At 36.9% G+C, this 27,593-nt stretch overlaps 3 protein-coding genes across 11 annotated transcripts; 1 reads left to right on the top strand and 2 right to left on the bottom strand.

The window, feature by feature from the left end:
* Positions 1 to 233: 233 nt before the first annotated feature.
* On the bottom strand, positions 234 to 8,282 carry LOC106639357 (ras-specific guanine nucleotide-releasing factor RalGPS2-like). Of its 3 annotated transcripts, none has more exons than XM_089597285.1 (12): positions 8,224 to 8,282; positions 6,271 to 6,424; positions 5,996 to 6,183; positions 5,683 to 5,920; positions 5,448 to 5,611; positions 5,181 to 5,376; positions 4,934 to 5,106; positions 4,652 to 4,852; positions 4,054 to 4,128; positions 3,172 to 3,351; positions 2,802 to 3,100; positions 234 to 2,415 (listed from the first exon to the last, which is right to left on the bottom strand). In XM_089597285.1, exons 2-12 carry the CDS (start codon positions 6,343 to 6,345, stop codon positions 2,288 to 2,290), a joined length of 1,917 nt encoding a protein of 638 aa, XP_089453411.1. In that variant the 5' UTR covers positions 6,346 to 6,424; positions 8,224 to 8,282; the 3' UTR covers positions 234 to 2,287. The 3 variants fall into 3 exon arrangements, with proteins under 3 accessions (XP_089453411.1, XP_089453412.1, XP_014208406.2); XM_089597286.1 differs by lacking the exon at positions 8,224 to 8,282 and adding an exon at positions 7,747 to 8,208 and having other exon boundaries at positions 2,802 to 3,097; XM_014352920.3 differs by lacking the exon at positions 8,224 to 8,282 and adding an exon at positions 7,747 to 8,208.
* Positions 8,283 to 9,134: 852 nt separating this feature from the next.
* LOC106639385 (upstream stimulatory factor 1) lies at positions 9,135 to 11,901 on the top strand. Of its 2 annotated transcripts, none has more exons than XM_089597304.1 (5): positions 9,135 to 9,292; positions 9,812 to 9,900; positions 10,084 to 10,367; positions 10,446 to 10,607; positions 10,693 to 11,901. In XM_089597304.1, exons 1-5 carry the CDS (start codon positions 9,252 to 9,254, stop codon positions 10,909 to 10,911), a joined length of 795 nt encoding a protein of 264 aa, XP_089453430.1. In that variant the 5' UTR covers positions 9,135 to 9,251; the 3' UTR covers positions 10,912 to 11,901. The 2 variants fall into 2 exon arrangements, with proteins under 2 accessions (XP_089453430.1, XP_014208455.2); XM_014352969.3 differs by having other exon boundaries at positions 9,812 to 9,882.
* Positions 11,902 to 14,287: 2,386 nt separating this feature from the next.
* Positions 14,288 to 21,256, bottom strand: LOC106639384 (V-type proton ATPase catalytic subunit A). Of its 6 annotated transcripts, XM_014352965.2 has the most exons (12): positions 21,193 to 21,256; positions 21,028 to 21,105; positions 18,758 to 18,847; positions 18,543 to 18,655; positions 18,091 to 18,456; positions 17,941 to 17,997; positions 17,759 to 17,853; positions 17,232 to 17,687; positions 16,903 to 17,020; positions 16,550 to 16,830; positions 16,287 to 16,476; positions 14,288 to 16,194 (listed from the first exon to the last, which is right to left on the bottom strand). In XM_014352965.2, exons 3-12 carry the CDS (start codon positions 18,828 to 18,830, stop codon positions 16,102 to 16,104), a joined length of 1,842 nt encoding a protein of 613 aa, XP_014208451.1. In that variant the 5' UTR covers positions 18,831 to 18,847; positions 21,028 to 21,105; positions 21,193 to 21,256; the 3' UTR covers positions 14,288 to 16,101. The 6 variants fall into 6 exon arrangements, with proteins under 6 accessions (XP_014208451.1, XP_089453624.1, XP_089453625.1 ...); XM_089597498.1 differs by lacking the exons at positions 21,028 to 21,105; positions 21,193 to 21,256 and adding an exon at positions 20,753 to 20,956; XM_089597499.1 differs by lacking the exons at positions 21,028 to 21,105; positions 21,193 to 21,256 and adding an exon at positions 20,648 to 20,715.
* Between the last annotated feature and the right edge of the window lie 6,337 nt (positions 21,257 to 27,593).

Here is a 27,593-nt window from a genome sequence, read left to right on the forward strand (position 1 = left end):
ACGTGCAGACTTGGGCACGATTATTTCGTGGATTTTTAAATGTACTTTAAAAATTGTTTTTTCCCAAATAATGCATTATTTTAATTTAAAAAATTTTTTCATTCGTCACAATATTTTTTCGACAGATAAGTGCAATATATGTAATACGTTAATGTTTATTGTAAAATATTTTGAAATCAAACTTTTAATACTTCTTCAAATACTATTTTTTGTTTGTAAACCGTATGTTTTTTTTTTTTCTTCGTTCAGATTTTAATGAATTTTTTTGCTAGAAAAATTTTTGTTAAAAACTGTATCAAAAGAAGAACTTGAAAACAAAAAAATTTTTTTATCATAAATAATACATTACACTTTTAGCAAAAAAATTAGAATAAGCCTTAGTCGAGCCCAAGTCTGAATATGTGAAATCCAATTTTTGTACTCTGCTCATCTCTCAGTATAGTAAAATCGCTTCGAGCGTCGACGAGATTGTTTTATAAAACAAGAGAAAATATTTTCGAAAGGTCGATAGGATGTGAGTAAAATTGATAATCGACGTTTTTCAAAGCTATTTTATCTTTATGACTTTATTGTTGAGTGATGTCACGAACGTGACACCAAAGCGAAAAATGTGTCAACTAAATCTTCGTGGAATATATCCGATGTCAACTGAAAAGATGAGAGCACAAATCGATAAGTAATCTAATCTACTTTTGTTCTAAGGACTTGTTGCTAGTACCGAGAGGAAATGCGACGAAGCTATTTCATACGTGCATCAATGAAGAGCGTACAAGTGAAAATATCACGGATTTTTAATAATTCATTGTTTGAAATAACATTTTAACGTTGAAAATTTAATCTTAAAACGAACATTAACATTTCGTTTTGTACGATCTTCATTGATATCGTAATACTATCAATCGTCTTCCTCTTAAAGCGTTTGTTGAATCGTTCCAAGAGAAGAAACTCATTGCTACGAGGTTTCAGTACTCGTTAGTAAGTGCTTGAAGCTTACACACATATACCATGTATTAAGATAAATAATGGATATACGTAAGTGGTTGCCATAAGAGTTTGAAAATTGTACCAAATCTGTACAATTCTGGGGTCTTTGGAGATCGATCCCACGAATCTTTTTTTCTTCCATTTACACAATTTTTGTTTCTTTATTGTAGTGGCACCTTTTTGAAATATATTATAGGCTACTGTTAACGTGCAAGGGATTCCTATTTCGCTCATAAAAATCAAATATACAAAGTGCAGTAATGTCAACAATTATGAAAAAAATAGTATTATACTTTAAATAAAAAAACATTTGTTTTCTTCACGTTTTCTAAACTATCAACAAACTTAAGTAGTACAAAACGAATCTTATTAATTTAAAATCTAATAATTGACTTAATTGACGTGACACACACGCTACGCGCTTTTTTTTATTTATTAAAAGAGTTGAGAATCGGGTTACTCAGGTGTCTCATTTTTTGGCTGCGAATTGAATTTTTTTTTTTTTTTTAATAAAAAACATTACACCTAATTTTCTATTGGTGGATCATGCTGGTATCTGTTTAATACTCGCAAAATTTCTCGTTCATCCAAAAATGCTGAGTCTTGTACTTTTTTTAACAGTCTTAGACGACTACGATGCAGTACTTTTTTTTTCATTTTAGTCTAGTTTCGGTTTACGCGCGACTTTTTTTGTATCTAAAGTTCATCTTGAAAAAAGTTATGATTAGTCGTTTGGTAAAAAAATAAAAATACAAGAAAAAACAAATTACAGTTATCAAGGAGGGTATTTGAAAAATAAATAATTAAGAAAGAGAAAAGGTTAAACTACATGGTAAAGACTAAACCTTACGAACACGTTGGAAAATCTAATAAAGTGCACGCGCGTGCTTTGTTTTCTTCCTTTTCACGTTATTTCATTCTATATATGCGTGGCAAATGTATTTGAAAAGATTTTAGGACGAAAAAATTTTAGGCGAGCATTAAGTGTATGACTATTTTTTTTTGTTCACATCATGTATATAAATATTAGAGAGCGATTTTGACTATGAGTATGAGTAAAAAAAATTATTGCCTTCGTATAACACATGTTTCAGAGTACGAAAGCTCCCACACAGGACGTATGTGTAATTTGTTAACGAAGCCAACTTATTGAGATATGCCTTTTCATTGCTTTCTGCAAATCCACTCGAATGCTTGATGATTATATTTATTCACCGTTTCATGATATGCTGATTAGAATTTGTATTATTTATCTAGATCGGAAAAAGGGCAGCGCATACCTAGAGCGCCTTGGGGGCTGATCTCATTCGAACGACATAAGATTCGCCGGTATTGGTTTGCGCTCGGTTGCGCCTCGCACTGTCAATCGCAGCTCCTTTAACCATTGCTCGGCCATTTCTTTGGACGTTGCTCGAAATTTGTATACGTTACCTGGAAAAAAAACAAACCAAAAAAACGATTACATGAAATGAAATTAGAATTGAACCCAGTTAGCATATGTACATTTTTAACTAATAATATAGTTGACATTTTTTTATTAGAAGTTTTTGTGTGAATTTAGAACTTGTAATATCTAAATTCATCTGCAAGCGGGAAAATCATTTCACAACCATACCTTATTAAATTTTTTTAAATGTCATCATCATTTACCGCTGTGGTAATGGAAGATTCAATCAAGCAATGGTAGACTATTGCCTCAATTAATTATTTGCAATCCAAAACAACCAATTTTATAATTATCCACGAGTAACTTTTATTTACCGTTTATCATAATTTCAAACTAAAACCAAAAAAAATCTCTAACAAAGCTTAAGAACCTTTCTTTGGATCCGCCAGCAAGAAAGAATCAGCATGATAATGGTCCAGCGTCTCGACGATCCACCCGAGTATCGAGATCATCTTGTAGGGCTCTCGCTTGTAGTCTCCCCTTTCGTTTCCTTTGAAGCATTTTGGGGAGAAGTAAAAGATCGAAGACGCCCAGAGCTGGACCCAGTACCTCTGCCAAGTCGAGACCGCGGGCTTGCGTCCATCCCTTAGCACAACCTTTCGTCTCAGGGCTCCCTGTATGATGCACCTCGGCTCTATCGACCCATCCAAGTCAGGCAAGGCCGAACTGCTGCAGAAAAAGATCCAAAATTAAATCTCCTCTCTCTGGCCTCTCTCGTTTTGCGGTTACCTCGAACTCACCTTTTTTTCGATAGCAAACTGCAATCCTCGTTAACGGCGTCGGCAGGCGAGCCAGGCGAATTTTGGTCGAGGTCGAGGATCTGAAGGGCCAGGTGCGGCTCCTCCAACACAGAGTCGTCGAGGAGGTGTCGGATGGTCCCATGGTTAGCGTCCAGGGGCACCGAGGTTTTGCCGAATATGCTGCAAAGACGATCGCAAGCTTGTTAGTTTGATTTTTTTTTTTTTTTTTTGGCATCTGGACTTCTTCATGCAATGAGAGTGTGCTGTCTCTCATCCGGTGAATGCTTTCTCTTTATAATATATACATGTATGTACTTTAGAGCCAAATTTTGATGCACTAGGGATGCATACATTAACTAAATAAAATTTTTACTACGTAATGGACAGTCGACGAAACAATAATTAATTTACGGGTTGAATGAACTTGGCTGTAAATGACCTATATTTTTTTTTTTTTTTTTGTAATGCAAACACAAAGTCTAATATTCAGAGATTTTTTATTCCTAGGAATTTTCATTCATGCCTATAGTGAGATCAAATTACTCGATGATTTGCCTTACAAGCATGCTTTGTAAAAAGATGATATGTACAAATCTCAATTTCTTTGGGGATGCATGTAAGTACACAAATACTCTAATGTAACATCAAAAAATTGTGGAAAAAAAAAAAAAGGAATAGGGGAAGGGGGAAATGCATGCACAGGCTGTTAAAAACAATAACGTGGACAGAAGGACATATCTTCACTAACGGTTCATTGCAGCAACTATGAAACAAAAAATAAACTATGTAAGCATTAAAATAATGCCTAATGGTTTGATATGTATGTATAAAATATTGATGGGATGCCGCATAACCCTAGACGCGAAAACTCTTGGGACTCACCCAGGAGTCGTCAAGCTAGGTCCGTATTTGCCTCCTTGCTTATGGAAGTTGCGTGGAAGACTCGTACTACGGAATCTAACAAGTGCACACAACATTCGTCATTTGCTATTTGATAATCATTGACCTTATGTAAATATCACATTTAGCCCTAGGACTTTTGTGACGCTCGAATGATTTGAAAATATCTAATCAAATAATCTGCGTTCATTATGAGAGCAAATAGCTTATGCAAAATTACAATTGATAAAATGCCAAATACGCTGTGTGCATAAAACATTACGCAAAAGTCGAATTACACAGTTAAGTCGTTCAATTCCTTGACGACTAGATAACTTACACTTGTAGTAAGTGATCAAAATCTGGTCAAGCACATTAATTTTCAAATGATATTGCGTCCTCAACATTGAATCAATAACGAATCTCAAATAGAAATTAATGATTGGATGTTTAGAAGCTTGACACTCGGCACTCAAAAACTCAAGTATATTAATGAGCAAAATATATACCACCACCAGATTTTCATTAGTTTTAAAAACAGTGAAAATAAAACGACACTCTCAAGCCTTTGGCCTCGCAGATCTTACAAGAATCAACTTACTTTGTACCGAGACTACGACACTTGCGATGGCCGGGAACGAATTTCGTAGCCGCAGACGCAGCGTGCAAACGTAAGGAACCCGCGCAGCCTCGCGCGGGCGATAATGATAGAGCTGCTACTCCGGTTACTACATCGCCTACCGACTCTTTGCTACTGCTTGACGAAGGAATCGGAGAATTTGGCTCGAGTTTCATGGACAGTCTGAAAAGAGAATCGAAACGGTTTGATGGATACTTGTAACCAGCAGTCTTGGAAAAGTGAGCGATTGGGAAAATAACTTACTTGAAATGATCGTCTTCGAGGAATTTTTGCAATTCCTCGATATAACGGACGCTGTTTAAGTATCTTTGGACGTTGCGTAGCGGAACTATACCGGTGTACTCACTAGCTTGAAACATCTTTACTTTAGTCAAGATGGCATCCATTTTCAAGATTCGTTGACGATTGTCGCCACTCTGGAAAACGAAAGAATTCAATGAAATTGATGTAATTTTAAGCTCCTAATCGATGCTGTTTTCATTTTGCTCACTCTAGTTATCGGATGTGCCATATCAATGTAAACAAGGTCAGTCAAAAATAATCCTAAATATGGTATGCACGGCAATTTGATGTTATCCATGTGCTCCCGAAGGTTCATCCAATTATTTTTATCGTTGAATACGTCAGCAAGTTTATCAAAAGTGCTCTTGTCTTTCTTTGATAAACAGGCCCAAGTTTTGTTTAATCTGAGATAAAATATTTGTATCAGTTTGTTGTTTTAATTTACGACGGTCAATACAAAAAAAATTGCACACACCTGTAAACGGATGCACTATGCAGAGCGGATATGATAGCGAACAACGAGTGTAAATTATTCAAGTCGTACAGCTTCTTTGCTACTCGTACAAAATGTGCCAAAATCTCGGAACGCTGCTTCATCGTTGGCGCATTTAGAATTTCTTGAACAGTCCAAAAGCTTACCTAAAATTAAAAAACCCATCAAGCATATAAATGTTCTACAACAAAAATGAACAAATGTATCTGGTACTAACATGGTTAAATCTTCTCGTAAAACTGACGACGTTTGGCGCGATCGATAATTTGTTTTTCTTGTTCCACGAACAACTGGATAGCTCTTCTGGTTGTATGCATTCGAATACACTGACGTCCAACAACGTGAGCTGAGACGCCAAGTCTTCAGCCGAGATTTCCGTTGCCACCATCGTGTTTGGCACTGGAGAATTGACATTACAACGACCAGGTAGGGAGTTTGATTTGCACACCATGGATCTACCCATGAGAAAATTAATATTACTCAAAATTTACAATTTGTATGGGTTTAAAAGAGATGAAACATATACACACCCATTGTCATAACCACTGGATATGCTGGGTGGTGTTAATTCAGAATACTTTCTGTACGTCTTATTTTTATCCCTGTGCTCTTTGCGTTCTTTAAGGTTCTTATCACCTCCCTTGTCTGGCAACAACAATCCACTGAAGGAATTCGAGTCTGGACTGAAAGACTTGTCAGAGCAGTCATTTTGTCCGTACTAGAATTTAAAAAAAAAAAAAAAAAAGGATTCATGATTGATACATGAATTCAGAGCTATCAAATGATTGATAATATAGATTAATACCTCTGGAAATCGTATGGTAGAAATTGTTTCGGTTGATAATTCTCGGGGCATGGAGGTATATTGCAGTTTAGCCATGAGGCAACACTACTCAGTTGAGGCATCGCATCTTCCACCAAATTTTAAATGCTTGTGTGGTTGAAAAGTATTTACTGGGCTGAAATTGAAAATAATTTTGTGTGAATGATTGTGTGAAAATTTCGTTGGTTTATTATTTTTTTTTTTTTATATTTTAATTGAACCATTAGAGCTACGGAACAATAGGTGAGATAATATATATTGTACTGTTCAACAAAATAATATCACGTAGTTAGATGAATAAAAATAACATAAAAATACATAAACAATTGTCTACATATAGACACAAAAACGAGAATAAATATTGCGTTGTACAGTAGCTATTGTACTGATGAATCAGTGTTCATACTATTCTCTGTTATGATGGTTTTGTACCTGGTGGTTTTGTACCTGGTTTTGTACCTGGTGGCACATGTTGCCAGGACAAGCACCGGGACACCTTGTGCTTAACCTGGTTGAATGCACACCAGGTGCGAACCCTATTCTTCCTACCGAGGGCACACCCGACCCTCAAAAACGCCAGAGGTAGGTAGAAAAAATTAATTTAAATTAATCTACTGTTTTTAATTATAATATATTACTTGTGAAAACTACCAATAATTAATTAGACTAACGTCACTAAAGAACAGGGACAATCAACTTTTCAAATTAGACAAATGAATTTCGAAATGGTAATGAATCGGCTTTATCATGATTTTGAATTATACCTTATTTGATAAATCTGAAATCAACATGTGCACTGATACTGTGATAACTTAAATTACTGTAGTATTTAAAATAAACATCATCCAAAAATTCATATGGAAAAAAATAACTGGTAGTAAGTATTAAAGCAAAGATTTTGCATGGATTTTGACACCAATGAAATGTCACACGGCATTATTTGTTTAGAAAATTACTTGGTTCATAAGTACTGACTTTTAAAATTTCAATAAGAAAATAAAGATACATTATAAATGTGAAAATTAGAAAAATCTGAAGAGCATAACAAAAAGTATAATTATTACTGCTCCATTACTGGTATAAATGACAAATAATGAAATCCATCAATAGATTGCTTCCTAATAGAAAACTGTTCTTGTGCACTACTAATAAATGAGTCAATGTCTTATTACATTGACATTTCTTAGTTCTACGATTCACAGATTTTAATTGTGTAGAAGTAAAAAACTTGTAATACACATCGGATTAACAAATTACATTTAAATGAAATGTTTAATAAACACATACTTATAAATTTAAAAAGATAAAGAACTTGTTTACGTGGATTCATTTCCTTCTCACCTTCACCACGTACCTATCAATCCTAAAACTGATCTCACAAAAATCACTTGAAAAAGTTTTTTCTACATTAAAGAAAAAAAGAGAAAACTCATATAATGACGTTTATGTAAAAATAACCTGATCCAGACGAAGTGCAGCGATGATGCTTCTGTTGCTCTTCAAGAAAAAAACAACCTCACGTCCGTACCCACACTGCTTTTATGGTGTCCAATCAATGTTATTATATTCACTCGGAGCACAGACTCCCAATCGAATCAATGCCAGATAAAAAAAAACACAGGCGCACACACAAACTCAGTTCAGCCCGATAATTTATAAATTTTATGATAGTTACAACAGTTACACTCCAAATAAATTTTGATATATCGTTGGGGAATGGTGTGGTCAGTGGTGAGTCGAACGATATAATATTAGAATTTAGAAAGGCTGACGCAAGTACTTTATTCGCGATACACAAATGTAGTTGAGTATACGTGAACACTCTGCAGTAGCATTTATTTATGATAACACGATAATTATTGACGATGACTTAATAATGAAAATATGAAAGGAAGGAAACGACGATTGATTGGCAGCAGCGTCCACAATACTTACAAGCTTTACAACTCGTCCCAAGCTTACAAGTCCCAAAAGTGCAAGCTAAAGCATATATGGTATAGTCGTATATATCTATATGTGTCTGCATATGTGCTGCCACCTGCCACCACCGTACCATGGCCTGATGGCCCAGCCGCCTGAACCGCCGCCAACAAGGTCGTTTGTCGTTTGTATAGATGGGAAAGACAATGCGGGACAGAGCGGGGTAATTTTAAACAGGAATGAAATTCATGAAATAACCACAAACAAACTTGGCCGAAATTAAATTTATCTGTATAAATTATTAATTTGTGTGCTACATCGTGTATTTCTAAGTAGAAAATAGAATAAAATGAAACTGCCATCTCGCAGTATTGTATGGGGCACGTAGGTTACATGGCGTATACTGTATATTAATTGTTATACGTTCCCCTATCCGGACCAAGAGATGAGACGTATACGGTCCTGTCAGGGTTTTCAGGACAGAATCTGCAGAGGATATGTGAGCTCAGGTGGCTATAATAGCATAATAGGTCACATGTTTTCCGATCTTGAGATCATTAACAATTAGTAAGGTAGGAATCTACAGAAGCAAGTCAATAAATTTTTATATATAATTATACGCATATATATAGAATTATTTAAATTATTAATAATATATTATTACTAAATTTTTTTGGACCTTTCTATTCGGTGCATATGAATGTTAATTAATGGGCAGCTGATTCACGACTATAACAATAACTGATTGTTGGCAAAGCAGAAACACTCGGGTATAAGAAGACGTATAATACCTTATGTAGGTATTACCTATTTTAGCAGATCGATGATCGTGATCTGACAGTGCGCGCCGACGTAAAAAAATGCCAAATGCTGAATGCTGAAACCTGCGAAAGCAATCATAATAAGCGTACCCGCGCCATCTTGGACGTCGAATATCACATGACCTCGTTAGCGTGTCCCGTGACCAGCTCACGTGAATTTCGACGAAAATTCAAACCCAAGACGACGAAAGTAACACCAGCTCTCCGCTGGTCCATCCCATCATGGACATCCTGGAGCAGCATCTTGATCCACAGGACGTCAGGTAAACTAGACCAGAAGACGAAGGGAACGGCTTAACTCTTGGGTTAGGCGATCTCGTGCGTACTCATCTACATATATTTGACCAGACAAAGGTCACTTTGCATTGCATCAATCGCGCCTATAATATTTAGCTCCTTTTTTTTACATCTGTTATTGTTCTGTACGTACATACCAGACATGCAGTGCACACGCTTAAGCAGCGGCTCGAGTATACCTACTTACTTGACACACTTTTTTTGTGACGTGTATTTGCTCCTCTCGCACACTATACCCTCATCGTCTCCATTCACGCTCCGTATATCTTTTTCGCGGTTTTTTGGTGTTATGATAATGCGCAATTCAATTGAAGATGACTTGTACTTAAAGAAGAGCGATATACGTTTCTCTAATAAACGCGACTTACGCGACCCGCGTTTGTTTGTTTACAATCCTATAATTAGCACTTAGTAGGGTGTAATTACACTTTGTTGATAACAGAACAAGTGACGAGCATTGTTGTGTTGTTGTTTTTTATGTCTAGTCCCACAAGTCCTAAGGAAGAGAATACCCAGGGAATTACCATTGAGGACACGGAGATCACCGACTGTGACAGTGAGTTTATTTTCAAATGCTGTTTATTCTTTTTTTATTGCAAAGTTCGAGGTGGTCATAGTTTTTATCACTACATTAAAGTTTAAATCAGTGATATGTCAAGAGTGTGTAGAAATAAAGCAATAATCTATAATGCCTAGTATCACTGGTCTGAGCAAAAAATTGAATAATATCAAATATCAATTGTTAATTTTTTGTAAGATGGTGAGCAAGTGACAGAAGATGGGCTGCGGTATCCCACGGAAACTCTTGCCTACAGAGTTGTTCATGTTAATGGTGCACCTAATAGTGAACTCGAACTACCTACAAGCCAAGCTCCACTGCAAGTATTGACTTCACCAATAAATGGTCAATTTTACGTCATTGGAAGTGCGAACGATGTCTTCACAACTGCCCAAACATCAGGATCTATTATTACACCCAAAACAACGGCTACTCTACAGATAGAAACGACACCTCGCACAAATACGACTGGTTTAAAAAAGGTACGATTATCAGGTGGTTAGGCAATGACCTGTTTATTGATTTTTGTAGAAAGTAGTTATTTATTAACTAATTTGCAGAGGGATGACAGGCGGAGAGCTACTCATAACGAGGTTGAACGTCGACGTCGTGATAAAATCAATAACTGGATAGCAAAGCTTGGTAAAATTATTCCCGACTGCAGTTTACCAATGAACGGCAGCAGTGGAGAAGGGAGTAGTAAATCCAATTACGAAACACAGGTATGCGTACTACTTGTAATCATTTCCATTCATAGAATAGTATATGATGGCAAGTTGAGTGATTATTGGTTCTTATTTCTTGCAGAGTAAAGGTGGGATTTTAGCCAAAGCATGTGAGTACATAACAGAGCTGAGAACTGCTAATCAATCTATGAGTTCATGCGTGCGTGAAAACGAGAAGCTCCTTGAAGAGAACGAGACCCTAAAACAGGTAATTACTCAGCTCAAGCGAGAAAATGCCCATCTCAAATCGCAATTGCCAACAGCTCGGGAAGTCAATGCAGACGTACACATACTTCCTTAATCTATCCAACTAGTATTGAATTTCTTCTTTTTATGTACATAATTGATCTTCTTTTTAAATTAATTTTATTGTAAAAAAAATGACTTGTTTGAAAAACTTCTAAATGAACAATTCAACCGATTTTATGACTGTGCATAGCATTTTAAAGAAGCTCTATTTTTAGATAAGAACGGGAGTTGCCTTATAACATTGAGAATTTGTAATAAAATTTTCATTATTATTTTTAATGGTAATTTAACGTATGTTTTTGTAAATAATTAGTATAAAATTCTTTATATTTTTTTATGTACATATCTTTTTATCAAGTTATTTTTAAGACTTTTTTTGTGATATTCAATGTTCTAAGGCAAAGTAAGATTGTAACATAAGTCAGCTGTGCATTCAGCAAAACTCTGATCAATGGTCTACAAATGTTTCTGCAAGCTTATTCTGAACTCAAGGTATCGTTTAATGCTTTATAATATTGCCATAAGAGAAGCGTAAAAAGGCAATGAAAAAAGTGTCGATTTTTAAGTACGAGAAAATCTGTTAAATATTTTTTTTAATTTTTAATACTGTTATTTTATAGCTAGAGATGTATTGCATTATTGAAAACATGTCAACTAAAAAAAAAAATAGTTGGTTTGTAAGAGGGAGTATGTCCATGTACATATGTGTGTACTAGAAATTCCAAAATTTAGCTATGGACTGTTGAATGATGAAAAATCGTGTTTGTTACTAGTAAAGTGTAGCTGTGTCAAATTATTAATACAAATGTATTTTTGTCTCGATTATTCAGTGACACAGAAAAAAATCTTACATAAAGTGAGGCAAAAAATTGCACATTTCATATCATGAATCTAAAACATCTTTGACTTTTTATGAGCTTGTTGTCAAACAAGATACTATTATGTAGCCACACTTGAAATACATTTGACAGTGTAATTTATTGTTAGTGTAAATATGGCGGTGGAGTTATTGTTATATAAATAAAACCATTTCAAAAACAAATGACTTTTTCATTTTAAATTTAAACAATCACATCAATATAAAAAGTGTAGTTATTTAGAAATGCATTGATGTACATTTTTTCCATTTTAGTTAAATTCAATATTAATATTATGTGGTTTCTTATACGAAATATAAAAAAATTCCCTAAGGAATCGATGAAGCAAAAACTTCTTGATAGTTAAGAACTGACAAAAAAATTCATCTTTGAGGTTACAGAATAGCTCAAGGGCAATTAGATGAATAGATTGCTTCAGTTGTCAATGAATCATGATAATTATTGTTTACATGACCAATGCGGCAATGCTTAAAGGTTTCAACTTTGTTCATATGAGCTGAGTAGTCGGTAAAGTGGAAATTTCCAATTACATAGATGAGCCCCATGTGTAATTCAAATTTTTTGATTTACTAACTAAAAAATATGTATTTAATATAACATTTTTTAAAACGATATCCATCTTTTACATCGATCAAATAATTATGCTAATTGATATATTTCGAAAACTCCCAACTCAGTGTTATAAAAGTTTAAAGTGAAGAATAATCTTTTTATAGTATTCAAGTTTGTAAAAATAAAAAAAAAAGTTTAAGGCTTCATTTACAGCGGGAACACAAACAATATCCTTTCCATACGCTCTGTGGGAAGAAAGAACACAGTTTTCAATGCTTTACAAAATAATGATATTACTGAAATATTTTATCTAAAAAAAGCTTTGCTGTGCAAAACCATTTAAAAATAAACAATTAAAGGTATTAAATATTAACACATTGGCTGAACTAACAGAATTATAATATGAGTTAAATAATAATAATAGTTTGAAAACTTTTAACAGATTTTAATTCGAAATTTATCAAAAGCAAAGGCATTGCGTGCCACTTAAAAGGAAATAAAGTGGTAAGGTGACGGATGGGATTACTCAAATGTTACATATTGAATACAAGATGAATTTTTAGATAGCATTTTAATTTAAGTTTTAGCTCAAGTTTAAGTTTCAACATAACTATTGTATGTACTTTTGATGTTTTAAGATAAAAACTAAAAAGCTGTGCATACATACACATACGTACATATGCACTGAAAAAATACCTACAACGGTCTTTTTAATTTTTTGGACATGGGTTGTTTAAAGTTAAGATTCAATGATTCATTGGTTTTTGAAATATGATGTTCTTTCACTTATATTTTTTTGTTTTGATCCTATCATCTTAAAACTCGTCTATATTAACATTGCATAACATTATTTAACGCCTATGTATACTTTCTGTTACGTTGATATATAATAACATAATATATATGATACAATAGATAATACTCCATAATTCAAATACAGATTTCTCATAGCTCTCATTTCGAACATGATCGTTTCGCACATAAGAAATGGGTTGAAAAAGCTTGTCACGTCAAAGCCATATGTTCAAACTTTATCTTTTTTTTTTTTTATACATATATGTGGTATCATTACAGACGAACAGTAAAGCTTTTTCAATCCCACCAAACGATGCCAATTTTGTTCTTTTTTTTTATCTCGGCATATAGTACATTTATTAATAAATTTATATATAATTTCAGTTGGAATCGTAATCGTTGCTTGACTTTTTTCTTTTATAGCTTGTTTGTCTGCGCAGTTTGTGCATTTTATATTAATGGCAAAATCAAAATAGCATACAATCAAAGATGATTCTGTTTTAAGAGGAGTGACAACGTCGATATATTATCATGGGCCTGCCAAACGAAATGCACAAAAGAATCCCCTAAATTACAGAGAACTTGCTAGTTTTATGATTCATAACTAAGAATATTCTTACGTTAAGAATTAGCATATAGTTTTGGAAAATCTTTAATCGAAACATGCACACACGTAAATGGATGCAGATATAATTAACGGCCCTTAAAAGCAAAATTTTGACTGAATATGCAGAATCTCTGGCCTTGAATTTTTTTCTCATGAATTATAACATATTGTAGCGATTATCATAATTTGAAGAGACAGCAAGAAATCGTAAATCGTGTACTTATAAAGTAAAAGTAAGAGATAGATGTATATTATTTGATAGTACAGAAAAAAAGATTTTTGATCTACGAGAGATAAATGTAATCATTGCTACCGAGATCGCATGCTTCAGTTAATACAACGATCGTCGTTAAAACATAGGAATATTACACTTTACAATTATTTAAAACACAATAATAGATTTTTTTGTATTTTTTTTTTTTTTTCGTACGTTTTAAAATTTTTTTATCTTTTTCGTTAATATTTTCAATAACTGACGTTTAGGGTCGTCCCATTTGCTTCACTCAATTTTCTTACTTCTTTTATTGTCTTAAATGGGGTGTACGGTGACAGCTAGACTTGAACGTTTCTCAATTCAATTTTTTTTTCTACATTCGATGAGTTAAAATTACATTTCCTCCAAGTAATTTAGTAGCGCCTTTCATCGCAAATCTGAGTATAGTTTTTTAATCGAAAAAAGAAAATTTATCAGATCAAAAACAAACAAAAAAATAGCATCAATAACTCCTTTGTCTACACATATAGTCGTACTAGGATAGTAAAAAATTAGACCGACATCATGACAATTCATATCACATTCATTCTGTCTAATAAATTACTTTTATGTTCGAATATATAATGAGAAGAAAAACGTTAATTACATGGACGACTATTTCCCAGGTTACTAAACAATAATTATATATAGTGAGCACCACATTATAGTTTATTATGTACGTAAGGATGTAGGTTTGGGGAGATGAAAAGTACAATTCAATTTACAGACTCGACTAAAAAGCGGCGAGATTGATTAATTTATCAAGTATTGGTCTCATTTTCATCCAATTTATTTCATTTTATTAAAGTTGTCGCGCACACCGACAAAAGTGCTCATTTACACACCTCGAATTTATTGCGCACAACCAAATTGCAAGTATCCCGTAATTTTGAAGTATATTGTACAAAGTTAAAATAGAAAACTGTCAGAAATTAGGAGATGGCTAATATGACTTTCAATTTACTGCAGTTGTACTAGCAACAATTTTTTTTTTAAACAATAGTAGTAAAGCGTTCTATAGTCCATTCCATTCAGCTTCTTTTTCAACAGTTTTTTTTTGTGTGTTTCAATTAATTGTTAGTTAAAATACTGAGTTATTAAAAAAATATTTAAATTCAATAAATATTTTGGGTAGATACAAACGTGTATCCCGTATGACAAAATAAATGGTATATGAAATGTGCATCATAGTTAAAAAAATGAAACTGATGTTTGCACTAAATAGATACATTTAACTGTTGATTGGGAAAACGTGATCCAGATTAGAAAAGTCAATTGAAAACAAAAGTAATTCTATAGATTTAAAACATTTTGTTCATCAAGCGCTGCAATTTTTGCAGTTCAAATAACAATTGTTTAGATTTCAATAAAAATTCTTATGTTACACAGAATAAATATATAGGATAGACCACCATCTTCAATACACAAATTCGTCTACTTTTCTATTCCTTTCGGTTTAAAAATTAGGAACTTACTATTTTAAAAAATGAGTGTTTTCTTTAAAATACAATTATTGAATCACCGCGCATGATCGATTAAAATAGACAATTCACCAATTGTACCACAAACATGAAATAGTCCCGATTAAAATTGCATTAAAAAAAAATAAAATAAATAAAAATAAAAATAAAACTAGCAAATTCATTATCAGTTTACAATTAATGTACAACAGATTATTGAATAGCATTCAATGAATTTTTCTAAACTAGGATTCTCTCTCGCGTGGTGTTCGGATATGCTATGGAATGTTTTGATAGCACTCTCCGCGCACGAAGCGTGTGTGTATTTTATATGCATTTTAAAACTCATAAAACAGTATTCTCAATGAATAAACACTACGTTGGCCTAATAAAAACGTAATAAGCCATACGCGAGCAAACGCGACTGCTTTCTTATTAATATTTTACTTTCTTAAGCATTATAATTATTACTTTTTTTTTTTTTTTTTTTTTTTTTCTGTTTTTTCAATGGTACGATGACGTGATAGCCTTTTTTTTTCCTTTTCATTACGATTGGAACAACCCCAAACGACTGCAACTGGAATAGTTTCCGTGAATAGTACTCACTTTTTGTTTTTGTTTTTTGTTGCTCATACATACACACACACTGGAATTCCAGGCAGTACCATAACAATGATTTCACGCGTATCGTGATAATTTAATCCTCTAAATTCCTAAACGCCTGCTGAATGTCTTCATGCAGTTGGTCGAAGTCGGATCGGATCTTTGCCTCTCCATCTTTCACGGGATCCTGGAAATCGATGTGAAAAATTTCTAACTAATGCCTTTTAACGTTCATGGATCAAATTGTTATCATTATTATTTTTGTTTCAGTCAAGTTACCTTGAACTTCATGGAACTAAGCTGGTACAGGATATTTCCCATACTGTCCCGAATGACGTTCCACGTGATTTTATTATCAGACTGTGCCGTCGACTCAACAGCGTGCCTGGCCATGTCGTAGAATGCAATCATATTCTTCAACATGCCGACGGTCTTGTAGAACGGACAGAAACGATCGTACGGCGAATAACTGTTCAACACAATTCAAAAATTATTAAAACCTGATACTGATGCTACCAAACCATAAATTTACAGTAGCATACCTGTTCTGCTGCAAGAAATCATCCTTGAGAAGCTTGGCAACCTCAAGGGTAATCTTATCGGTCTCGGCAAGAGATGCCTTACCGACGAGTTGCACGATTTCCGACAAATCTTCCTCCTCTTGAAGGATCTCCTTGACTTTTGTACGTAGAGGTACGAACTCTTGGAAGTTCTTGTCGTAGAAGTCGTCGAGAGCACGCAGGTATTTACTGTAGGAAATGAGCCAGTTGATGGACGGGAAATGCTTGCGCTGGGCAAGTTTTTTGTCAAGACCCCAGAACACCTAATGTTGAATTTTAATATTTAGAAATAAAACTAGTACGTCGGATAGTATCTGATACGTTGCAATAATTACCTGCACGATACCCAATGTAGCACTGGTCACTGGATCTGAGAAATCACCACCTGGAGGTGATACAGCACCAACAATACTGACCGAACCTTCACGATCCGGATTACCGAGACACTTGACTCTAAAACATGGATAGTTTATTTATTTTTAGAAATGACACCCTACAGGCATGCCTTGTATTTTCACCAGAGTAAAAGCTGTTTGAGTATTTTGAATTATTTATGTATTACGTACGAATTTGAAATAAAAATTTTTCTCATTTCACGTACATTTCTGTAGGAAGTTAAAGATATGTTCCGCATCGTAGAAGTGAGGGAAAATAAATTTCTTACCTTCCGGCTCTCTCATAGAAGCTGGCAAGACGAGCACCAAGGTAAGCAGGGTAGCCTGAATCGGCAGGCATCTCAGCGAGACGACCGGAGATTTCTCGAAGAGCCTCAGCCCATCGGGATGTCGAGTCAGCCATCATCGATACGTTGTAGCCCATGTCCCTGAAGTACTCTGACAGAGTGATACCAGTATAGATGGAAGCCTCACGAGCAGCCACGGGCATATTGGAGGTATTGGCCACTAGAGCAGTACGCTTCATGATGGATTCGGTGCCACCGTCGGTTTCAATGGTGAGCTCGGGAAAGTCCCGCAATACTTCGGACATCTCGTTACCACGTTCACCACAACCTACGTAGATGATGACGTCGGAATTGGAGTACTTGGACAGGGCTTGCGAGATGACGGTCTTGCCGCAACCGAAGGCACCGGGAATGGCAGTCGTACCACCCTGGACGCAACTGGAACGGGGAAAAATTTGCTTTAATGGACCTGAAACGTCATCATCCTTCCATGACGTGGATGCACTCACGGGAACAGGGAATCCAGGACTCGCTGTCCAGTGAGCAGAGGATGATTGGCTGGCAATTTTTCTGTAACCGGACGGGGTTGACGCACCGGCCAAACCTGCGAAAAAGCATCGATTAATACATGCGATAACGTGCGTGCATTTAAAAAGTAATTTCAGTAAACAATCCAAGATAGTTTATTTACCTGAAGCATGGTGTACTTTGTCCTCTCGCCGTCAAACTCCGTTTCCAAAACGACGTCCTGCAATATAATTCGAAAGGTACATAAATATACATAAACATATTAGATTAAAAAATCTCGAACTGAAACCAAACGAAAAGCTGACGAACTTACAGTGACGCTGTAATTGCCGGGGGGAGCGATGTAAGTGACGGTGCCCTTGCTCTTGGGAGGCAAGATCATCTTGTGCTTGACGAGGGTGTTCTCGTGTACGATGCCGTATATGTCGCCACCAGTAATGTGACTGCCGATCTTGATGAATTGGGGATTAAATTCCCAGGAAGCGGTGCGCGACAGACAGGGCACGTTGACGCCCTTAGGTATGTAGATCGATTTGGTCAGCTCGTTAATGTCCTTGAGTGGACGTTGGATACCGTCGAAGATGCTGCCCAAGATACCAGGGCCCAGCTCGACGGACAACGGCTTGCCCGTCCTCAGCACTGGATCGCCGACGGTAACGCCGCTGGTTTCTTCGTACACCTGTGGTGTTTGGATTTTCGTTATCGGTCAAATTGTGATAGCTGTAAGTAGAGGAGGTGTGTAAGAGATGCGTTGTGATTATGTACCTGAATTGTTGCCATGTCGCCCTCGAGACGAATGATCTCGCCGACGAGCTCGTGGTAACCCACGCGCACCAGCTCGTACATAGCGGATCCGGACATCTTCTCCGCTGTAACGACTGTAACGAGCGTTAAATTTCGGTCAGTGCCAACAAAACAACGATGTCAAATGGGAAAAAAGGAAGGGATAGTTTGAGAAACAAAATACAAGGTGGACTCACCAGGTCCCGAGACTGCATAGACGAAGCCAAACTTCGTCTCCTTTTCAACATTCGATATCTTTGGCAGCGTCATTTTGCCTTAGTCAATATCTGCAACAGAAATGGAGTTCTATCATCATGTCAACGTCCACTTTTATTCCTCCAACTGTAATATGACATTTCGTTTGCACCAAGAAAAAAATTAATATTTTCTCTCGAAAAAGGAGGAAGCACAAAGCAAAAGAAGAAATATAGAAAACCTACATGCACAAGTTAGATAAAATACGTGTAGCTGCAGTTAAGCGCTAAAATATTTTTAGAAGTAAAACAGAGAGCAAATAGTGTAGACGACGATGCGCAGCAAAGACGGCAGCACCTCGGGATCTCTGCTGCTGCTGCTCTGCTTAATTGAAAATCACGTGATACCTATACGATCTCGCTCACGAGACACCGAGCCAAAACTCCCGAGCTCCTTGCTATTTTATGAATTTAAAAACACTATTAGTAAGTATCGTGTGGAACCCAAACTCCGAAAAAAAAATAAACAAACAAACAAAAATAAAAACACTTGTTGCAGCAGAAGACAAATATACAAGAACGTCCGCTTGACTCTCGACCCGGCAGAAGAGGAAAAAAAAGCATATAATGTACCCCTACCCACCCTGGGACACGTATATACAAATGATTGATGACAACATAATTATACGCTTGAATTGGTGTACACACGACGAACCTTTTTTATCACCAAGGGAAATTCTGTAAATCAGAGCACACACGAACCTCAACTGCGAAGTTGTTAATTGCGTTCACTTTTGGAGTTTGTAAAACGTATGGATAACGAGAAAAAAAGACGGACACAACGAACGGAGCGAGATAGAGCCTCGACTTGGCTCCTGATGGCACTCTCTCACGTGAGCACACACACGATGTAAGTATAGGCGTAGCCCTTCCCCACGATATAAGTGTCGCGAGTTGCGCTGCGCTGCTGCTGTTATTTGTCGTTATGCTGCTTTTACACTAAGCTTTACTAAGTTGTACCTATAGTCATGATGTCGATAAATAATAGTGCTCTCAATGTTTACTTACTATTAATTAACGACATGGGTCCTTTTTTTATTATTAGTAATTTACTTAAAGATTAGTAATTTATTTTTGCAACTAAAAGACATGAGCTGTGCATCAAATCAAATATTGTAAGGAACTCAAGAAAAACATAATGAGATCGTTTGCAAATACTCTATACAGTCTACCTTCTAACATTTTGGAGCCATGGATAATTTAACAAAGAAGCAACACTCGTACTGTCCCTCAATCGAGTTTGTAACTTTAGTTACCTTATCAAAGTTGTAATCATTTGTACTTGTAAAAATGTTCATTCGATATAGCGCACAACTGTAGGGTATACTTGTATCATGATCTTAATAACTTTCAACCAGCAATCATACAATGACAGAATTAAAAAATTCGATATTCAACATAAAAATGGAAAAAGTGAGGTCAGGTGCGTATATATTAATAACTATGCTCCATCTGTCACTGCTAACTTATGACACTATAGTACGTTGGAGTTTCACCCTGAAGAGGCCTCAAACGAGTACAATATAATATTACTTCTCAAGTACGTATACATGTATGCAATGCAATGTTATTATGTTATACTATACTTGTTATAGATAAGTAAAATAAGGTAGACGAAGAATCATTACAAGTATACGTGTAAAATCAGCATAAATATGTATGTAATATATACATGTATAAGCACGAAACAAGCCGTCTGCTAAGAATCTCAACGCTCACAAGACAAGACTGATTGGATGATTGGATCAGTGATCAGAAAAAAATGTTTCTTTTCTTACAGTAATAGAAACAGAAACAGACACAATAATGCACGCAGCAAGCACACGAACGCACCGGCTCTTTATAATGATCTTCCTGCTTGCAGCGACCAAGAAACAGCCCCGATCCAGATGATTCAACGCGCACTGTTTATAGCTTATACCTAGGGCCCTAAAATACCTTAACGTCACGATGTAGGTATGCAGCATGCAAAGTATAGGTAATACTTTTGGAGTTTTGGACGACGAAGACACGAAGACGATGTCGTGAATCACGGACAACACTCACGCGTGCGCATGATATAAGTAAGGCTGCATGTTGCAGGTGCCTAACACACACGGGAAAACCCTCTGTCCCGAGAGAGTTGAGCGGATCGATATCGGCTCACTGCTCGACTGCTTATATTCCGTGAGAAAATTTGCGTCAATATAGTTACAAGCACTCACTACACTTACGTGTTGGCCCACTGACTGCGTTTGCTCGAGTCCAGCTCGGCACTCTCTTCTCGTGCAAAGACTGAACGACTCCTGGAGCTACCCAAGTATCACTTATTGAAATTTGCTTGTCTGAGACCTGCCTCCTTGGCGATGTAAATATACTTATATATTTTTTATCCGTACAATTATTCACATCCACTGTACACCACAACGCTACTTCATAAACTATTGCTTTCTTTCTGCTTCGACTCCGAAAAGCCGAGTCGCAGGACATCAGGATATTATATACCTATATATATACATGGTGTGATGGCGCGACCGTCGGGTCAGCTGACTGCACGTGCTCACGTGCTGCTGCCAATGAGATGCGAGAAACTTGTTGTGACGAGCTGCGATTCGTCGGTGGATTACGTTAATAAACCGCGAAATTTTGAATTTCGAACGACTTTAACGGGCAGGTAAGCGTGTCAGCTTTTTGGTCAACGGGGCGTTAACTTTTGCTTTCGGAAGATAAAAGATGCTAGCCGTCGGTAAAAAAGAAATTTATCCTTAACTTTGCAGCCACTGCTGATATTGTAGATCGCTACTTGTAAAAATTGATTTTCAAAACATTATTTCTTTTTTCATTTTCAACTCTGTTGAAGCGGGGTACCTATAACAGCGATTACGGAAAACCCGTATACCCTGGTCTCACTGTAAAATTTCACTCTTCTTTGATCCCAATGGACAAGTTTATGAGGAATAGAATTTCCCACGTTGAAAAATTAATTGCCAAGTAATGTTAGTTTTTGTAAAAAAAATTATTTATTTAACCATTACATGGTTGTGCAGAATAATTTAACGTACGTGCAAATGTACGTATATTTGATAATAAAATTACACGGTCTACCTTATACGTATATAAAACGGAATTCCTCGCGATCCTATACTCGTGTAATCATATACAGCAAACCAGCGAAAGCTCTTAACGGCGCGCGCGCTCCTGTACAAAGCTCGTTACACGCGTCGATTAATTAGGTATAATGTAGTCGAGCTAACGCGCTCCTCTCTTCCTCCTCTTTCTAACTGATTCGTTCTTCGAATTAATGGAGTCTGATTCAACGATTATAGGAGTGATGCCCGTGTTTTAAGGCTCGTGTGTACCCTTACATGCACACGTGTGCGTGTAGTACGAGAAATATATAATGCTTGTGGGCTTGAGCGAAAAGGTGCGCTAAACGACGTATGCTCAGGGCAATTACACGTACGCACCCGATTCGCTGGAAATTATGCTCTACTTTTTTTCCTTTCCAATATATATATATACACATGGGCATCGATAATAGCTTACGACGTTGAAAGGGCGTTTCTTTAGTTTTGTTTCTCGAATTGTTCCTTTTTTCGGCCACTGCAATGGACTCCACCCCTCTTGTAAACTTGTAAGCTTACACAGCACATCACTGTTTTCCACTTCAAGGGTATGAAATTGTCTAAAAAACCATGCCTAAAAAAAGCCATAGATGTTTCAAGAGGCTCTTTGTTTATTATGCGAACGGGGAATTACACGTATGCAGGTCAAGCTGCAAAATTTGGCGCATCTATGTAGCGCATAAGTAAAAGAGATAAGAAGGTACAATTGCCTTCTGTATTGGCTGTTTTTTCTTTTCCGTTTTGGAGAATCTTGTCCAACGCAGCTTCAATTGAGCTGTGCCGAGAATTAATTCCTTTTCATTTCCATTTACACAAAGCTCGTTTGACCGCATGTTGTACCTGTACTGATGCGTGAAAATTTTCATCACTACCGTTAAACGAAACTACCGTTACATCCGATGATCAAATATGCACTATGGGGAGCAAAAGCTCGGCGACAACGAGAAACAGCTTTTTCGGTTACATCGCGCATCACCAAGCTCCGAAGCTATATACATATACGTACATGAATACACACACATAAATTACGGAACGACCTCAAGCGAAAGGAAAAGAGGAAGGATATCCGATCCTCGTTCCCCTTTGCCTTCGCTTTGGATGATTTTCGGGGCGCCAGGCGTCGCGACGCTACTGAATTTATCGCTACCCTCTGCACAACACATATATACTCGTATATGTATCCATACACACTGAACGCGTAGAGACACTAAATGTGTGGTGTATGTATAGTTTGCTTTTTTTTATGTATTCGAGCTCTTTTTGTTCGCTGATGTTGCTGCTGTTGACTTTTTTTTTTTTCTTCTCCATCATCGCCAAAGTGGCGCCTCTTCTCGACCAAACACAGGAAGTTCATGCACACCGATGGGCTAAAACACATTGTACACCAGCTCACGGAGTCGAGCGAAAAAACATCGCTGCCCATTGAGCGAGCTCCACGCGATTCCATCCCTCTATAGTCTTGCCCTCCGGCGTATGCGTCAAAAACTTTGAGGGAAAAGCGCGACCAAAGGCAGAAAAAGGGCAAATAAAAATGGGTTGCCCCTTTGTTTCACCCCTCCTCCACCTCTCTGTGACGCGTATATATACTGTTTTTCTTCCACACTGGCGCAACACGTGCATCTGCGTTCATTGGCTCTTTTGCCAACGTGTCCGCATCTCATTATATTCATACGCAGGAGGCATTTCATCCCTTGGAATCTCCTGAGAGTCTCTCTCTCTGGAATCAATCGGTACAGGGTGTGTATATAATATTATGTCCGCACGCGCGTGCAAGGTATAGACTGGCAGAGCAAAGAGAGGAAAGGAATGCGGTTTTGGCGGGGCTCCAGAAAGTAAAATTGTGTCGTCTCATCCTTGCCTCCCTCCCTCCCTCGCCCACTTCGATTTTTTCCACAAACGTGTTTATGTATACGGGTGGATGCATCAGATATAACGATCAATCCGCTTGATTCGCTGGATTTTATCGTCTTACTTTCCTCTCCTCTCGAGGAATTTGGCGCGTGTATGTGTGTATATACATGCCGGTTCATCCGTTTTGGAAAAAATAAGGGGAACACACGAGGCAAATCCTTCGTCAAGATAGGTCGTCGAGTGGGCGAGATTCGTTAGACTCGGGTGAAGGAGCCGGGGCGACGCGCTCGTCCTCCACTCCCCTTCGAAATCGGGGGCAAACAATTTTGGAGTTTTTGTCTGTGCGATGGTAAATGGATCCAATTTGATGATTTTTCGCCCTAATGAGAGGTTGACAATTTGACCCAATAAAATTATTTTCTGCTCTGTAAAGCTGTCAAAGTTATACTTGCACGTTTCACATGTATAATATACTCTAAGGAATGTATGTGATGTTCCCCCATACGTTTCGAATCAAATGTATATGAGGAATTCTCCTTTCATTTTTCACTTTTCAGAGTATAAAGTGCCAAATTTTAATTTCAAGCTACAACTCTTTCATGATTTTTTTTTTTTTTTTTTTTTGGTAGTAACCTAAATAGTGAAAAAAAATTTAAGAACACGCAATTCAGGCCTTTGCACATTTTTTTCAGCGTTAAATGTAAAATAATATCAATTTTCGTTAAAACAATAGACGTATTTTCATTTTTCGAACTAAGTAACAGAAAAATGTTTGTTCAAAAAATAGGCAAAACATCTTTCCTGCAATTTTCAAGGTCGCTCTTTTCAATGGTGCCGTTGACATTTTTGTAATATCCCGTTTGTTACCATATTTTTGCAAAATAAAATAAAATAAAAACACCAATTTTCCTATTTTTTTCCTAATTTTTTTAATTTCTCGAATACTTTATGTTATTTCCCAATGGTTAAGTGCGTGAATAGGGTCTTCGTCGTAAATTTTGAGTAGTTGGTAAGCATCTGATATGGTTTTTGCAAGTAAAACTTGTAAGAATAATTTCTTCATACAAATCATGGCAAAAAATTTAATTTCTACAAAAATTATAGTCAAATTCCATTACATCGAATCTTTCCCCCGGGACCGAACGAAAGGTGCTACGTGTATTTTAAGCAGAAAAAAAGGAAACCGAGAAATTAGATTTTCCGTTCGGAAATGATGAGAGTTTAGTCCTGACTGATTTATTCGGGCAGTGCATTTATTATTTACGTTCATCATACGGATAGGCAAGGAAAATAATCTGCTATATAGTCGACACAAAATGTTCGTCTCACGTTCGCGATTTTTTCCGTAAAAAGAGAAATCAAATAAATAATGTTTTCCCGACACAAGTACAGATTTAAAGATTTTGATCTTCTCAAAGTAATAAAATTATTTCTCTGTCTCACAACCAAAAAGTAACAACTAACCAAAATCTTAAACGTTTTGCCTTCCAGGTTCAGAGGCTTGCCAAGTACAAGAAGTACATGGGAACCGACGCGCGACCGGTCAATGGTAACGCCAAGTCGTACAAGTCCCGCATATGGGGCCTCGAGCGAAGACCCCCCTCCCCGAGTCCTCGCATCTTTGGCGTCAATCTGTCACGGCTCGAGGAAAACGGCCTGCCCAAGCCGGTCCTCGTCATGCTGCAGCAGCTCCTCGCCAAGGGCCCTTCCACCCAAGGCATCTTATTCCGCAAATCCGCCAACCTGAGGGTCATCCGGGAGCTCAGGGACCAGATCGAGTCTTCGGGCGACACCAGCTGCCTCGAGGACGCGTCTGTACTCGCAGTGGCTGCCCTACTCAAGGACTTCCTGAAATTCCTGCCCTACCCCCTCCTCACCTCTTCTCCCTGTGGACGGCCGGCCTCGAGTCTCCGGACCCGCTCAAGACGATCAAAAGATACGACCCCTGATATTTTTACTTCAATGGAGCTACCTTATCATACATGATTATCCATTTGTTTATCGTTCGTTTGGTTTGTAGTATTTTGAACCGTCTGCCGAGGGCAAACTACACGCTGTTGTCGCACCTGATCCACATATTGCACTACATAGCCCGGCGCTCGAAGCACAACCTCATGTGCGCGAGTAACCTAGGCGTGTGCTGTGGGCCGAGTCTACTCTGGTTCGAGAGTCCTTCGGTCAACCAGAGCCGGGCGATTCCTGCCCTCGTGGAGATGCTCATCCGGCACTGCGAAGTCTTGTTCGGCGAAGGAGTCGACCTGCTTCTCGGCGCCAAGCCATGCGACAGCAAAGCCGAGGACAGCACCGATAGCCTTACACTGTGAGCACCAAACTTTTCTTGAGATCCACCAAAGACTTCACACTATAAAAACTGGCTTTAATCGTTTTTTCTCTAGTTTTATAGTAGCTGATGGGATTTCCCTGGATAACCTCCGTTTTATGTAACCTCTGCGCAAGGATTGCATATCCTTGTCCAGGGATTCTGGGTTGACGCTGTCGGACTGCGAGATCTTTGTCCCCGAATCGCCGGTGGGCTCCGAGGATTCGGTTGTCAAGCTTCAAGAGACCGTAAAACAAAAAGCCGAGAACCCCTAGGAGGAGGTCCTGTACCGGTGGAGGATCATAAAATTCTCGGACATCATAGTGGACCACAAGAGGTCGGCACAGCAGGACGCCAGAATGCACAACTTTGGCAAAAGAGACATCGGCAGCAACAACAGTAGTAGCGGCAGTGGCATAATCGGTGACAATGAGGATGACGAGCACAAGCAAACGTGGCCGGAGACGCCGCCACCCCTGCCTCCGCGATGCCGGTACTCGAAGACGTTTTAGATTAAGCTTTATACAGTGACGAATATGTTAAAGTGAACAGATCTATAACTTTTTAATACGATGTTAATGTTAAGTTCATTTTTATTTAGTATTTAGAGTGCACAGCGTTTAAATATGAAAAAAAAAATATTTATAACTTGTATTATAGCATTAAAATCTTTAAGTGTGATTTAATTTACAAGTAGATTGTATCACAGTCAACAGAATTTCTAAATAGTGTATAATTAATTTATACATGGTATTTGTACATATTAGAAATATTTTTTACGTCGTTGAAGTTTGTAAATACAAATGTCATTTAACGCAAATTATTTACTTGATTTTATCGTCAAATAAAATTACATTTTGTATTTTGTACATAAATAAACTTAGTTTTTTATTTTATCCCATACAAATTACCCGTATCCTATGATAATTTTATTGATAAGTTTTTCGATTCATCCTTGCTTTTATAACATTGTTACATGTCTTAATAACTAAGTTTTACAAAAAAAAAAGCAAAAATTTTAAGTCTTAACATATTTTTTCGTACAATGGAATTTGGCTATAATTTTTGTAGAAATTAAATTTTTCACCATGATTTGTATGAAAAAACTATTCTTACAAGTTTTACTTGCAAAAACTATATCAGATACTTACCAACTACTCAAAATTTCCGACGAAGACCCTATTCACGCACTTTACCATGGGGAAATAACATAAAGTATTCGAGAAATTAAAAAAAATAGGAAAATTGGTGTTTTTTTTTATTTTATTTTGCAAAAATATGGTAACAAACGGGATATTAGCAAAATTTAATCTGCACTATTGAAAAGAGCGACCTTGAAAATTGCAGGAAAGATGTTTTGCCTATTTTTTGAACGGACATTTTCCCGTTACTTAGTCCGAAAAATGAAAAAACGTATATTATTTTAACAAAAATTGATATTTTACTTTTAACGCTGGAAAAATGTGCAAAAACCTGAATTGCGCATTCCTAGAATTTTTTCACT

This window comes from Copidosoma floridanum, unplaced genomic scaffold (genome assembly GCF_036245765.1).
Source record: "Copidosoma floridanum isolate Cflo_tuat_1 unplaced genomic scaffold, Cflo_Japanese_pri ptg000032l, whole genome shotgun sequence".
NCBI classification, from domain to species: domain Eukaryota; kingdom Metazoa; phylum Arthropoda; class Insecta; order Hymenoptera; family Encyrtidae; genus Copidosoma; species Copidosoma floridanum.